Source organism: Sander vitreus, chromosome 4 (genome assembly GCF_031162955.1).
Source record: "Sander vitreus isolate 19-12246 chromosome 4, sanVit1, whole genome shotgun sequence".
Classification (NCBI taxonomy): domain Eukaryota; kingdom Metazoa; phylum Chordata; class Actinopteri; order Perciformes; family Percidae; genus Sander; species Sander vitreus.
In genome coordinates, this window is record NC_135858.1 from 17,681,868 (window position 1) to 17,698,305 (window position 16,438).

A 16,438-nucleotide genomic window follows, 5' to 3' on the forward strand; every position below is an offset into this window, starting at 1 on the left:
CAGGCTGGGAAGACCGAATCTGTAATAGGTAAGCAGCTTGGTGTGAAGAAATCAACTGTGGGAGAAATTATAAGAAAAATGGAAGACATACAAGACCACTAATAATCTCCCTCGATCCGGGGCTCCACGCAAGATCTCACCCCGTGGGGTCAAAATGATCACAAGAACGGTGAGCAAAAAATCCCAGAACCACACGGGGGGAACCTAGTGAATGACCTGCAGAGAGCTGGGACCAAAGTAACAAAGGCTACCATCAGTAACACACTACGCCGCCAGGGACTCAAATCCTGCAGTGCCAGACGTGTCCCCCTGCTTAAGCCAGTACATGTCCAGGCCCATCTGGAGTTTGCTAGAGAGCATTTGGATGATCCAGAAGAGGATTGGGAGAATGTAATATGGTCAGATGAAACCAAAAAAGAACTTTTTGGTAAAAACTCAACTCGTCGTGTTTGGAGGGGAAAGAATGCTGAGTTGCATCCAAAGAACACCATACCTACTGTGAAGCATGGGGGTGGAAACATCATGCTTTGGGGCTGTTTTTTCTGCAAAGGGACCAGGACGACTGATCCGTGTAAAGGAAAGAATGAATGGGGCCATGTCTCGTGAGATTTTGAGTGAAAAACCTCCTTCCATCAGCAAGGGCATTGAAGATGAAACGTGGCTGGGTCTTTCAGCATGACAATGATCCCAAACACACCGCCTGGGCAACGAAGGAGTGGCTTCGTAAGAAGCATTTCAAGGTCCTGGAGTGGCCTAGCCAGTCTCCAGATCTCAACCCCATAGAAAATCTTTGGAGGGAGTTGAAAGTCCGTGTTGCCCAGCAACAGCCCCAAAACATCACTGCTCTAGAGGAGATCTGCATGGAGGAATGGGCCAAAATACCAGCAACAGCGTGTGAAAACCTTTTTTCTCATTTTGTCTCTCATAGTTGAAGTGTACCTATGATAATTACAGGCCTCTCTCATCTTTTTTAAGTGGAAGAACTTGCACAATTGGTGGCTGACTAAATACTTTTTTGCCCCACTGTATCGTGGTACATCCACACTGGCTGTTTTAAGGTACATTTTCTAAGGATCTCTGGCCACACATAAACAGCTGAACAATACAAAAGCAGCAATATTCCTGGTCCTGTTTCTGTCAGCAAACCACAAAATTGTCTGGTAAAGAGTGAACATACACAGCCAATTTACCCACATCAATAACCTGGGTTTAGTCTCCTGCTCTCTGTGATCAACTATAAGGTGTTTTAATGCAGACAAATTCACAATTTAGTTATATTTTTTGTTTCTGTTGACAGAAGCTTAAAATTATCATTTTATTGCGGGTCATAAATGCTAATTGTTAATCAGGCAAGAAGTAATTCCTGCACTGCATTGCAGAAATTTGGTGCAAATCAATACAATAATGAAGTCACCTTCTGTTTTCAGGTGATCACCTTGATTTACATTTAAAATGAAAGTGGGTTAGAGGCAGCAGACAGTTACATTATCTTCTTAACTTTAGTGCCACACAACCCTCATTCACATTGAAGTGCATGTTTTCAGATTTAATCCCTCTGGAGACGGTTTTCAAAAAAGCAAAGTTTTAGGGTGATAAAAATGTCAATTTAGTGTGGACGAAAGGCCAAAGTAAAGACAAAAAGATTTTTGAGAGACAAGTCAATCAAGCAAACAAACACCACCACGAGGCATGCCTTGTTTTTCAAAAGGAGTTTTTTCTGTCACTTCAATATACGAGTGCTGAGAAGACGGATGTTCTTACTTGACTTTTCCTGATTAAAGATGCAACATTTTTCACAGCCCTCTAAACTATCTGACAGCTCTTACACTTTTACTGCTTGACAAATGCTCAGTTATTGTAAGCCACAGCAGTTAAGGGCTCTGCAAAATGCCTAAACTATAAACAGATGCTCGAACAGGAAACCTCTGTTAATGTGCAGACTGCGAGAGATGATGAGTGGAGGAAACGGGGAGAGGACAGAAAATACAGCTGGCTGCTCCCCACTGATTAGCCTGACCCTGGATTCATGCTAAATGCATTATGGGAAATAAACAAGCGCTAAGAATATCTGGCAAGAGAAACTTGAACTTGAATTGGCCATACATCACATTAACAGGCAATTTAGGAGATAAGGTGTTTAAAACAGCTAATACGGATATAAATTATTATGCAGGCAAAGCCAAGGCAGTCATGCAAAACTTTCATTGGGTGTGTCTCCTACCACACAATCACAAAAACACATTTTTTTTTCCTCTTGTCTGATAATTACACAAATCTTTTGCAAGGAACTGTTGCTTAATTTGACACCATTTCCCACAATCCCAACAGAAATACAGCTTGACTCTTTCATTTCGACAAAAGAAGTATTTAACAGGCAAACATCTTCATGCTCCTTCTCTCCCCCCTACCAGGGACTTGTTAGTTCAGGGAGCGGGTCAGACCTGAGTCTGGCTGATCTGAAGCAGTTAATGAGGACTCCTATCAGCAGCACGTCTAATTAAATCATCTGCAGCAAATCATGGACGCAGGGAATTACAGGAGATTACAGCCCTGCACAGACCCTCGAGAACAATGGCCTGTAATCTGTCTTAATTCCCCAGCTAATCAAGCAACGCAGGGCTCAAAGGTCTCATGGCTGTAGCGCCTGGATACAGCAGTTCACATCCACCCAAATATCAAACTGACGGACAAAAAACTTAAAGGCAGAAAAGCATGAATAATAGCTGCTCGGTGACTGCTCACCACTGATGGATTTTTTACATTTACCAAGATCTGAAATTGCCTCAGCCCAGAACCCATCTTCCTTAAACTCTCATTTCATATTCACCACTTTTAAAAGGCTATTGTAAAAAGTAACATATTTCACTGCCTGGTCTTTTTCATTTAATTAAATCTTTTTAGCAGTGTCACTGGTGTGGAGGGCGCTCTCCCTGCTGATCTGACTCACATTAGGGAGGCCTGGGCTCAGCATTAAGCCTCACTATAAGCCGCAAAACTTTAAGGACAGCACTTCCCCTTTCATCCACTAAGATGACCATTAAATCTCATCTCTTCAGTAGTGATCCTTCCTTTCCCTCTCTGGCCTGCCAGACCAGTTACAGCACGCACGGCACCCATGTGACCTACAGGTTTAACTGTCAGACAAATACATGTCAGACTACGGATGCCATACAACAGGTACAACGCATTAATTTATGATGAATCATTGGGACAGTCATAGAGTCACGTGTGGGAGCTTCTGTATTTAAACAGAAAACAAAATACACTTCTGCAGAAGATATCTCTTCAGAAGTGGCTATTTTTGAGGTTGTATAATTGATAATGTTGCTGAGCAAACATACACTCAGTTGCCAGTTTACTCAGTACACTTCTAAAACTAATGCCTTTTGGGGACATCTACAGTATATGACTCTGTATTTCATGCGACTTTCCCCTCTTTCCATAGTTCATACTTTTTGTAGTGTTATGTTATGTCTGTATTACACCCATTGTATACAAACAGACTCCACTTTGCAGAAAGCCTACAAATACTTCTAATGCACAACAGATGTATCGACGTCTGACTCACTTAACTTAAGCTTGAGCCAAAGTCATCATCTAAACAAGACAAAAATTTTATGTTTTATGGATGCAGCGCCAGCTCTACTTTCTCCAATCAATGTAGCTGTTTGCCGAAAAACATGGAGTCCGGCTCTGTCCTACCTCAAGCACCATCAGTGGTATCAGTAATAAGTGCAGTACAAGCTACTGCCTCATTCTGCATCAGGATATTAACCAGGCAGTCCTCTAATGGAACATAACTGTTCTGTCTCTCCCCATGGCTCCATTTCCGCATGAACGCAGCCTCTCTGCCACACCACACTGACTGACCGCCAAGCTGGACAAACTCATTTATTTGGGGGGTGGGTGGGTGGTGGGAAATTAGCAGGGTGAGGGACTGGGAACTAGCTTCCTCAAAAGAATTTGTTACCAAACAAGATCTGTGGCTTTTAATAAAGCACATATCTTCAAAACAAGAAGATTACTGAGAGACAAGACAGCACAGGAGCTAAATAAAAGAGACATGAAGCTGCTAGAGAAAAGGAGAGCAGACTGAGGCAAGCCACAGGGGAGATGGCAGCCGGGGGTGCCCTTGAAATTGCCTGACTCATTACTGCAGCAGCACGGCCATGCGTGGTGATGGCAGGCTCAGAGAGAGCTCTCGGCTGGGCTCTGACAATTGGAGAGTAAAAAGACAGCCCTGTTTATGAACCACCAGAGGAACACTTCAATGGCTGGCATGCTCATTCTTCCTTTTCCACCATCCTGCGTTACAGCGATGCAGACAAGAAAAAATGGTAATACGTTTTCATGATTAAACCCCCGTGTTTGTTGTCTGATAAGGAGGGATTCAGAGGGAATACGTAGGTATAAGAATGGTGTTAATTGAGGACAGCACACAGGTGCATCTGGACACTTCGAGTGACAGGTCTGTGTGGGTGAGTCAACGCCACGGAGTAATCATTTCATTCTTCAGCTGCGTGGGCTTTAGTCTAACTCAGACCAGCATTACTGCACAGCTGCCTGCTGCTATACCATCTACGGTATCTACATTGTGTGGAACAAAGTTAAGTCCCCAAATATGCATGGATAACCAGGGGCGTCTTATTTCCCTTCTTGTTTGGTCTTACATCGCTGTCAAGTAGAGCGGAAACACGTCCCTTGGGCAAGTAGACCGCAGGATGGGTCTGTCCAGCTCTGCAACACTGTGGTCGCACACTGCCCACTGACAGCCTCGATCATCACAATTAGGGCACAATGGCTGCTGTGGCTTCCACTTTGTCCTACGCAGAAGTTGACTGCCAACTTTAGTCCACAGTGGTGTGATAGTGCAGCGCCTCGTCCAGCTCCAATCAGGGTTACAGCGTTCCAGCCAACCTCTATTTAAGATGGCGCCAGTGCTCCAAGTGTAGCGTGACTGAGGGAGGGAACTGTAATCTCTCATCACCATTAACCATGTTGCCTAAAACAAAAATGCATTATTTCACCCCAGAACATAAAGTACGTACTGTACAGGGACGTGGCTCAGTAGATACAAATGTCTGGCTCTCTGGTTATAACCTCATTTAATGAGTTCAGAGTAAGACTGACAAGCCAAAAAATGTCACAACAAAATAATAGAGGATCAAAATGATGATACTCCTTGGTGTGTATTAGGAATGGAGATTTCTACTGCTGATTGTGGCTCAGTTTAATGTTTTAGTTCAAGAAGTTTAATATCCGAGTTTGAGATTTTTTTCTGAAAATTGAGATTTTGCATTTAGAGTGCTTTCTGCTCTTGTACATTATGTTTAAATGATGTTTAATGCTGTCCAATATGAGTGGTGGAATAAAACCCCTCCTAATCAGAATGCATTAGTTTCCTGTTAAATCTCCGCTCCCTGAAGCGAATGGCAGAGCTGCAGACAAATCCTCTTCGATCCTACCTTAATGTCCCTATGTTGAGAAATATGCACACGCAAGCAATTATGTGTTGGGTGAACGTTTGCCAGATGTGTGTGCGTCACCCTGCAATGGTCGGGTGCTGAATGCGTTTGTGCATTACAGATTTGGCCGCAGGAGCGTTTACGGGGGGGAAGGATGCAAATCAGCAGGAGGTAAAGCTCTCAACTCAGCAACAAGACTCAAGGCCTGAGTTCAGCGGAGTGACATGCCAGGCTAAAGAGATTACAGCCTGCCACAGACTAACCAAAAGCTGCCCTTGTCAGTGAACACCGGCCAGCCAAACACGCTGTCAACTCGGTGCGAGTTTGACAATATCAAATCTAAGACTTGAGAGTTGTAACAGTGAATTCAAACTTTGGTCAAATATAAGCCATGAATGGATACACATAGTGAGATGTATTAACATTATCACCAAAACACACAGCTGTTCTGGATCACGACAGACTGCACGTTTTTATGCTTCTGTATTTCATCATGGTGGCCCTTTGTAGTGGTTGGTTCATATGTTTGAGTCTGGGTGTCTATTATAGATGTTGAAATTTGATATTGTCATACTTGTACAGTAGCTCCGATGGTGAAACACACTAACCATCCGTGTTCTGCTGTCTGAAGATAGATGGGTTAACAACACCAAAGTGATGGGAGGACATTTCTATGTCATCCTGCTCCTTTAGCGGATGATGGGGTGAGGATGACATAACTTAAAAGCAAACACTGCTGGGAAAAATGGACAGTCATAGTGAACCATTATTACTCAGACCCACAGTTCTGCAGAACCACACAAATGAGTTGTATCACACTAAGAGGAGAGAGCAACATATAGAGACATAGGAGCGAAAGTTTAGACCAATCCCAAATCACATGTGCCAAATTGTCAAACAATTCAGCACAGAAAAACAAGCTTTGGCTATGGACCTACCAAATCCTTTCCCACCCTACAAAAACTCTAAGGTTCATTTTAAAAGAGGCCACCAAGCTGGCACGGCATGTACCACTCTGGCCCAGTTAGTCAAAACACTGGTGCTGATTGCTGCTGCACTTTAACACATCCTCTCCATGTTGTTTTGGCACTTTAGTTGAGCAATGTCGGGCCTCATGCAAAAAGTGAAGTTTGTGCCTGCAGGCACAGCTCTCACACATTTGTTTTGATCTGACACACAACTCCTGTCTGCTCTCTGGAAGGAAAAAAGAATGGATAAGTAAACTTGTAAGTTGATGTGATGCACACGAAATGTATGGTCACATTTTATGTAATGTCTGTTATCCCCGTTATTGTGGGATATTACTTATATGAGAGAAACACGTTTGATAAGAGCCATAATGGTTAATCATTTATTTCTGGTAAGAGTGCAAGGCTCTTTATAATACAGCATTACGGTGCTGCCAGCAGGGGGCAGTGTGGCGCTGTGCTTCGCTCTCACGTCGGTCGGTGTTGCCAACTTAGCGACTTTGTCGCTAGATTTAGTGACTTTTCAGACCCCCTTAGCGACTTTTTTTCAAAAAAGCGACTAGCAACAAATCTGGCGACTTTCTGTAGAAAAGACATTGACTTTCTACAGAAAAGTCGCCAGTATTGTCCAGCGGGCATGCGAGGTATTTCTCTCCTGTGGCCGCCAAAACAGTCTCCTCTCTCTTCCGTTCTGTGACTCACTGCGGAGCAGAGGAGCAGCCCCTCCCCGCTCCCCTCATGTGCAGCAGCACTGCGCACAGTGCGCAGGCAGGTAGAAAGGGGAGAAGGGACAGGGTGCGGGGGCCGGTGTAGGTACAAGAGACAGCGGGACGCGACGGGAGAAAGACGCCACTGAGCTGGCCTTCTTTAAGAATTCTTTATCGATCTTTTTCCTTCCCTTTGCAGAATTTCTTTTTTTACTTCAAAGATAGGCTACCTAAATAATTATAAAGGTAAAATATATTCTGTATTAAATTTGTGATTATTTGGCTAAATATTTCTATTTCTTTCTATCTACCTTACTGACACAACCACTAAGCTTTATGCAAATGATTGCGTAATAATGTCACAAATATGCAAATGAGCGTATGATGTCATCTAGCTACTTTTAGCGCCTTTTGGAGCTGGTGCTAGCTACTTTCATTGGAAAAGAGTTGGCAACACTACTCGGTGCTTCATCATTCTGCTGAGCGAAGCTACATTGAACGAAGGCTCGTCTCCGGTCTAATATTTTCTCCCGTTTTACAGGAATTCTTATCTGCTTACGGGTTCTCAATCTGCGACCTGTAACATTGACTAATATCACAGAGTATTATTTACATCTCACAGCTCACTCTCTTAGGTCTGATATGTTAAATTTGCTGTCTGTTCCATGCATCCGGCTTCAGACCCGTGGTCCAAAGCCCCTAAGCTTTGGAATGCTCTGCCTAAACCCTTACGGTCTGCTGTATCTGTGGAGTCCTTTAAAAACCAGGTAAAGACGTTTGGTTGACATGTCTGCAATCTATGTATTATTATTAATCTATGTATTATTAAATACACAATTAAAATAACATTTTAATAATATGTATTATGTCCGCTTGTACGTTATTTTATGCCCTTGTAACGCCGGCAACACAGTGGATGCGTGGCGTGAGCGTGGCGTTTCGGTCTCTGATTTTTCTATGTCTTTACACACCAGAAACGTGTCTGACGCGGCGCTGCTGCTGCTAGCCTTTTCTGTACACATGTATGTTTCCCATTGATAAACTGCACTCAAGCAGTAGTATACTTCATGTTAAACATAACTATATACTGATTTGATTACAGCAAAGACATCGTCGGCAGTATTGACAGCAAAATAGGTTACAGAATATTTCGTTCTGTATTGACAGGTGCAATATTTGAAAATCGATAATTTTTAAATTACATTTACATGTACATTTATGTCAAAAACTAGAGACTTTCAAACATCAAAATGTCATTTATTAAATGTATTTGTGTCACAATGACATATAAAGATCTTTTCCTATTCTATTTTGCCTGGAAATGCTTCCAACATCGGTTCCATTTCTAGCATGCACGCGTTTTTGGCGCGGCTCGAGCTGGGCGTGAGACGTGCGCGTCACACAGGCAGTGTGGAAGCTCTAACCTGTTAACATGGGGAGCCGAAATAAAAATGGACACGCCACGCAGCTGACACGCTCACGCCATGCATCCAGTGTGTAGCCGGCCTAAAGTGCTTTGTGATTTCATCTGTGAAAAGTGCTTTATAAATACATTTTACTTACACCTTAATTCAGAGAATAAAGTTCAGTTACTGAAGACACAATCCTGATAAAATTTACTTTGTGAGCTCAAACAAACGTGACAGATTATAATTGTAACACCAGCTGCTGCCTTGTTCTGAGGTTTGTGTTTGTCTGGAAAGATGATGTAACAAACCACCCCACATGAAGAACTAAACAGACGAGTATGCCAACTAAGTTCATTATGGGACATGATTGTTTCAGATGGGGCCTCTGTGTGCTCATACTTTCTTTCAGTACTGTAGATCTGGGAAGCCTCCAAAGCTCCTGCCAGAGTAGAAAATGCAAAACGCCACCCTGAAAAGAGCTCCAAGCAGAGGGACAAGCCGGTGTCCAAGAAAAGAGAAACATCTTGTGCTGGGCCTAATTACTTCTGCTCCAAGATTACACGGTTTTGACCATTCTCAGGCTTTCAGTGCAGAGCCTGATTAGAAATTAAAGAGGACAGCATTGATGTTCACAGCGCTGTTAATTATATTCAATACTGAACACAGAAGGGCACCACTGTAGCTCTATACTACCCACTAACCGTCTCACTATGTTTACATGTGAATCTACTAATTTAATGAATTGTTCTTGTCTTTTATGTTTTTAACTCCTCACAACCACCTCAATGGAGTTAATTAGTTACAATCTAATTAAAACATCCCTAAAAACTAATATTAAAAAGCAATTGATATTAAGCCTGATAGATTAGACTGAATTGCCATTTCGTTTCACGGATTTATAGGTCAAGGTTTATTTTTATTTTGACCAAACAGAATCAGACTTTATTCATTATGCACAAGGGATTTGTTTTGGTGCAGGTGTCAGAACAGCAAAGTAAAGAAATATGTACGTGAAAAACATAAGATTAGATGGATGAAGAAGACAACCCAAAAAAGCGTAGCAAAGAAATTGTAAATACATATGAACATTATATGACAAGAATACAAATAGCAATACATACAATTAAGTTTACAGAGGAAGTAAGAGTCTGTGTGATGGGTCATATAGTGTACAAAGATTACGGCAATGTTATCAGAGAAGTCCAGTGCAATCAGTGATTAAGATAAATAACCAATAAGCGAGTAAAGTATCTGTCCTTCAACTTAATTTCAGTTCAGTCAACATGAAAGCTGCAGTAACAGCTGATAGGAGCACCTGTATAGCTGCATAATCTCATCCACACTTCTTGCTATTTTTCTGGCCCCTTTTCTGGCTCTGGCAAAGAAAGAGGAGGTCCCAATTCCTAATCCATGATTACAAAATTCTGATTGAGAAAATCTGAGGTGGTGTCATATTCTGAGGTCTGTAACTGTCGGCCAGTCATACGGTCATTAAAAAAAAATAATGACAAAATGCCCTTCGTCAATTCTATGTCACTATTTCTGCATCATACGGAGTTTATAATTCAGCTGCAGTCTCCATATAAACCTGCTCACAGATTCAGAGCAGTGAGAGCAAATTGAGCTTGCCAGTGATACGTGTTTGTCTGAGCTGCAATGGGAGAGTGTAAACCCTTCAAAACTGCAAAGATGAGTGTTAACAATCAACACTTACTGGTCCATTTCTTATCAGAAAGTTCACCTTGCTGTCTGCCAAGAAAACTGGAAACCAAACGTTTTATGTTACATAGAGCCAATCTTAATATCTACATTGGTAACAGAAGACTTAAGAAATGAGACTACATAACATTAGACTGGAATGTGTTTCTTTACATACTGGAGCAATGAACGAACAAGATTAGGAGCTTTGTTTCACAGTTATTGGATTTTGGCTCTATGGGAATGGAATTATCCAAACACTGAGACGAAAGCAAACACTGAACCATTCCTGGTAATGTGGAAAATATCACTCAGTGTAAACATATGATACATTAACATAAACTTCATAAGGAAGAGCCAATATCTACAGAAATATCTCCAGAATTTAAATGTGTACTTTAAAATAACCATTGCAGGCAATATAAAAAGGCATGTATTCACTTTGTAAAAAATAAAATTCACAGATGAGCCAGATGTGGGCATCAGGGAGGGATAAGCAAATTCGACATGTTGTTTCACTCCTAAGCACCTGGGTCAAAGACGTGGCATGACAATTCTGGTGTCCAAAGCATATTCATAAGGTTAAAAATACATTTTAAAACAGCATATTGCTTTACTCTCCCCTCTTTACTCACTTGTATGAGTGTATGTATTTATTGCAAGAAATGAAAATTTTAAGAGCCACTGAGCTCCAAAGTACCGAACAGTCCATTCTGAGTAACGTCCCGACTTAAAATCGAAGTATAGAAATGTGACAAAAATGTCAAAAGAATTCATAAGAGCATTATTTTTCTACTTGGGCATAATTGTGTAGATGTTTGCAATTATGCCTACAAATATTATACCAATACTGAGCTTATTTACCATTTTACACAAGAAATACTTTTGGATTTCCCCAATGTCCCTCCTGGGTATCAGACATTCAAATGCATACATTACCCATAATGCATTTGCCTAGTCATGTAACAGGATATTACATCATAAAGATCTTGGAGGACCCCAAAACATCTAGAGAGTTTAGTAATTCTCTCTTAAAAAAGTTGATATTTTGCTTTTTCGGTCACTGGTGCACTATGTCCAAAAATCATGTGTCTTTCTGGATAACGCTAATAAAAACTTTTTTTTTATTTTTTGATATTTAAAAAATGCGTATTTCATGTGAAACATGGCATTAATGTTTTAAAGGCTAAGATATATTTTAGCTGAGTATGCCATGTTTGACAAATTTTTGGTGGGAAAATCATGTTTTTGTCCTTCCTGGATAACGAAGATCTTCTGTTACACAGGACATATCCTCTGTTATACAGATTGGAAATGTTAATGAAAATAGTTTTTTTATTAGTATTTGTCACTTTTCAAGCATTGTGTTGATGTTGTTAGATTATATTAATAACATAATATGTATTTCTTTAATCTTTTATGGCATTTTTGCATTATGTCATTCCTGGCTAACGGGATGTCATCCTGAGTAACAATGACACAGTCAAGTAATTAAACTCAGATGTTCATGGTATATTACACAATCATGGTTTCCCGAGTCGAGTATACAATACAAACCTGATTACCTTTACTGTAAAGCATTTAAGACATCTTTAATCATTTTTCTGTTTTTGGCATGGAATATTGCGTGACCAAAATCAAACGATGAGCCCATTTAACTGACCCTTCACTAAGCCCCGCCCTCCTTAGTTACTGTTGCTACGCCTGACAAGCTTTCGTGCCTGGCACGTCTATTACAGTATGTATGCACCGGTGTCAGACATTCCCAAGGAGATAATTAGTAATTTTTTGGCGAACAGGTGAAATATCTGAGAGAGTAAGACAAAAGGGACTGCAGTCTGCATTCGAGGGATATATCCACGACATAATATGCAACAGATTGCAATAATGCAATAGATAATGCAATAATGTGAGCCGCCTCATACGCTGACCATTCAAATGGGAAACACACAAACTGAGGAACAGCTATGTTCATGCACAGCAGGGTAAGTGACATTTGAAAATAATCTAATAATTATAAATCAAACAGTTTATCCATAAGTCTTGTGGAATAAACACAAGACATTAGCCTGACCACTTTGCAATGATAACATTCTCCTGCTTATAATTTTAGCGACTAACAAAATGCTGAAATATATTTTAAAGTATGTCAGTGAGCCTCCGTCTTGCCTTTAATCATCTTATTTTACGTTCAAATATATGCATTATGAACAAAGAACCGTCATTATTTCCAAGCAATGCTGTGCTGAGTTAGCTAGCTAGCTAACATTAGCGTGTTCTTGCTTTGGAGCAAACGTATGTGTTTTTGTTAATCCTGTCGACATTTAGCTAGTTGTGAATGGGGCCTCCCACACTGCTTAATCCACGCCCGGCATTTCTCCCCTTGGGTTTTAGGTTTCGGGAAGGGAAAAAATATCACCACCCCGTCCAAACTTTTAGGATACCGGGTATCAGATTTGCACAATCCATACGCACAACGCTTCGGCATGTTTCCCTTGCTCGAAAGCTTGACAGACCTCCCGCGCCTAGTTACGGTTGCTAAGCCACGATTGGCCTGTGGCGTTTTTTGGCGTGGCTTAGCGAAGGGTCAATTATAAATACCCAAATATATCATATTAATTGTGTTTTTAGCTGTGCGTGTTTGGTTAGCTGTAACTATGGATATGCCTAAACATTTATATGCTAAAAAGGTAGACATTGAAATAATTTTTAAATCCATTCCCGTTACCCAGGAAGGACATTTTTCATGGAATAAATCATATGATTCATCAAAAAAAGTTAAATTGCATTTCTAAATTAAATTCCTGTTGTTGAGATGTATATATATATATAAAACACTAATAAAAATAGAAAGGGCTTGAATTGGCATTTTTTGACACTTTCATTTATTTTCACATTTTAAATCCTTATTCGTCTTTGACCCACCTTTTGCACCCAAAGTACTCCCAAACTGCTTGAGTGGAGCTGCTCTGGGGCAGTAGAGGACTGAGGCTGAACTGTCTGGGCAGCTCCCATGGGGGAGAATGAGTGCAACTGCCTGAATGTGGCACAGAGCGCTGATGGGTTTTAAGAAAATGTCAGCCTTACCCTTACTAATGAGCTTTCAGAGTACGTGTGCTATAACTGACCTGTATCTCTTCGTAAGCCTCGTCAATAGTGGTTACTTGGTGCTGCTCGTGTAGTGCTGGCTCGTCACAGAAGAAGCACACCAGACTTTTGTCGGTGAGGCAGAAGAGCTTGACCTTCTCGTGGTCCTTGCAGGGGTAGGAGCTTCTCTGAGCGTTAAGAATGGCGTCCAGCGGGAAGGCCGAGTAGCGCTCCACAATGTTGGACAACTTGAGACTCGGCGAGAGGAGAGGATCAGTGAAGGTCCTGCGGCACTCAGGACAGTCCCGTACTCCGTGAAGCTCCTGTCTGCTCCAGTGCTCGGTGATACACTTTCTGCAAAAGTAGTGCTCACAGCCAAAGCTGACGGGGTCCTGGTAGATGCTGAGGCAGATTGAACAGAGGAGCTCGTCCTTCAAGCAGCAAGCCATTTGCAAAGACGGAGACTGAGCGGCATCTACGAGGGCAATGCTCTGGAGCTGAGTGTACCTGGTTTAATCTTCAAGTGAGTTTACTGCCATGTGGGAGTTGACGAGACAAGTTGACAAGATCTTCAGGAATCTTTACCTTTACGGTCTCTGTTGAAATATGACAAAAAACAACAATAAGATGCCACTAATATTTTAATATTTATGCACTAAGTGCAAGGGCTAAAACATTTATAACAAACAAATCATGAACAGGGGCAGATTCACTTGGTTAAACATGAACAAAACAGACTTCAATCAGAGCATATTTAACATATAACCTTATTTATAGTGATTTAAATGGGCTGTCATAGCTGGTCATTTTTCAAGCAAATACGCCAACCAATTCACAGGTTCCAGCTTCTCAAATCTGAATATTAGTTTTCTGCATTTTTCTAATATTTTGTGATAGTATATTAAATACATTTTGGATCTTGGACTGCTTGACAAACAAAACTAATCTGAAGAGTCCCCCTGGGCTCTGGGAAAATGTGATTTTTCATATTTTTATGACATTTTTCAGACCAAACGAAATCAATCAGCAGATTAATAATAATACAAATAATAGTTGTAGCCCTGTTTGAAAAGCACGTTTACTCAGAGTAAGTGTTTTTGATCACCTCAAAATCATCTGCCTGCACCAACCAAGAGGGAAACACCTGCAGCGGTATTATCTCCCCTGTCTCCAACCCCTGTGTTAAGAACACTTACCTTTATGAAAATTCCCATTATGAAGAGGGGTTTAACAGCCCGGACTGTTTTTAATTATCACCATCTACCACAAAGTGTCGAGCGAACATTTATGCTGTAGCTTAGCATACATGCTATTTAATTGGCTTGCTCCACATTGCTTTCAACCTGGATTTGTAAACATAACCGATAAGAACCACGGACACAAAAATGGGGCAAAACTAATTTAATAAACTACATATTAAAAAAGTTGGATTCGGGGAGGGGGGGAGGCATGTGAGAGGTTAAAATATATAAATATGACACTTCCTATTTGAAGTAATTGATAGTAATGGAGATAAGAAAGCCTCAACTCACCAACCTCTTGGCAGTGACATCCGCGGCTCCAAATGCAAGTGTTGTCTTTCAGGAAGGAAAGCAGCACACAGCGGCAACAGACGCAACCAACTGCAATGAACTATGGGGGGGTTATAAAAAATAATATTTGCATGATAACTGCTGTTCGTCGATAAATACGTTACAATAGGGAATACGAGTTAATTTGCCTTGCATTTGTGTAATGTGATCAGTGAATACGAGGCTTTAAAAACTTTAACTCCATCTAACAATGGACTGGCTCAGACCTCCGCACCCCCTGTTCTCCCGGTTAGCGTCGCTGCTTAGCTACCTTGAGTACAACAAATAAACACGCTAAAATACACTTACTGCAACTAGATCCGTAAAAGAAACTGTTTGTCTTTAAAAAATAAAACGAGTGTAGGAGTTGCCATAAAAAGGGACTGTCACTGAAACTCGTTTATGAGCCGAAGGAGAAGGGCTTCCACCGGCTGCAGTGTCTACCTTCAACCAGCAGGTGTCAGGAGAAAACACTTTATTCTCCCCAGTACACTTGGTTGAGGAGTGGAGGGTCACAGGTAAATAGGCTATGTGTTGTAAAATCTTTAATCTTTTGTTTAATCTGCGTTTAATCTGAGTCCCCCAACTTTATGGAAATACTAAAATCACTGACAATTTTTGTGTATGTCGTCTTTAAACATGATGTCTACAGTATGACACCAGTTTAGAATCACATAGCCTACAGTATATGTTTTGTATATAACTAAACTACCAAACTACCATCAGTTTTGAAACGTGTACATTTACCTAGTACAAATTTGACATAGGCCTACTACTTCTATTTTTCCTGGGTATTTCCATTTAATATGCTACTTTATACTACGACTCCACTACATTTAAAATGGCAATATTGTACATTATACTCGTCTACAATTTAATAAAGCTGTAGTTACTTTGCTTATTATGATTTTGTGTACAAAATATAGTATCCAAACCCAAAAGTATACCTAAAGCAGTTAAGATTAGCTTCACATTGACCAACATTAAAATACTGCTTACACTGTGATGCATCAGCAAAAGTAATCTAATACATTCATTATATAGCACTGACAGCCTCTAACTTGCCTAATGACTACTTTTACTTTTTTACAATTTTACTTGCCATTATTCCCATATGCACCTGTACTTTTAAATAAGATTATTAATGCAGAACATGTAATAGACTAGTATTCTTTACATTTTGGACACTTATTTACTTTTGTAAAGATCTAAATACTTATAGTATTACGTTGTATGACATCTTTAAGAATGAAAGCATAATCCTTTCACACAACTTTGTAAGTTCTAAATATATTTTACATATTTACATATTGTTATATGGGATAAATTGGAGGTGGGGCTGTAATATGTATGTAAGTTATGTTATGATGACTGCAGACTACAGGTCATAATTTATATTCCTTTTTAATTTACAACTAGCCTACTTGTACTTGTACTAAATCACTGAAGGAAAGACAATATTCACATTTTTATTAATTGTATATACATATAAACACAGTGACAGTTGTCAGATTGTTTTTCGATGTTGTATCA

The 16,438-nt window shown here is 40.5% G+C and overlaps 1 protein-coding gene across 2 annotated transcripts in view; it reads right to left on the bottom strand.

Moving 5' to 3' along the window:
• Nucleotides 1–13,924, bottom strand: part of trim62.1 (tripartite motif containing 62, tandem duplicate 1) — a 53,404-nt gene extending 39,480 nt beyond the window's left edge. Inside the window, exon 1 of one of the 2 annotated variants that reach the window (XM_078248795.1) lies at nucleotides 13,376–13,924. In XM_078248795.1, the coding sequence (XP_078104921.1) occupies nucleotides 13,376–13,783 (408 nt within the window). In that variant the 5' untranslated portion in view covers nucleotides 13,784–13,924. The remainder of the gene's footprint in view (nucleotides 1–13,375) is intronic. The other variant, XM_078248796.1, reaches the window with a different exon arrangement.
• Between the last annotated feature and the right edge of the window lie 2,514 nt (nucleotides 13,925–16,438).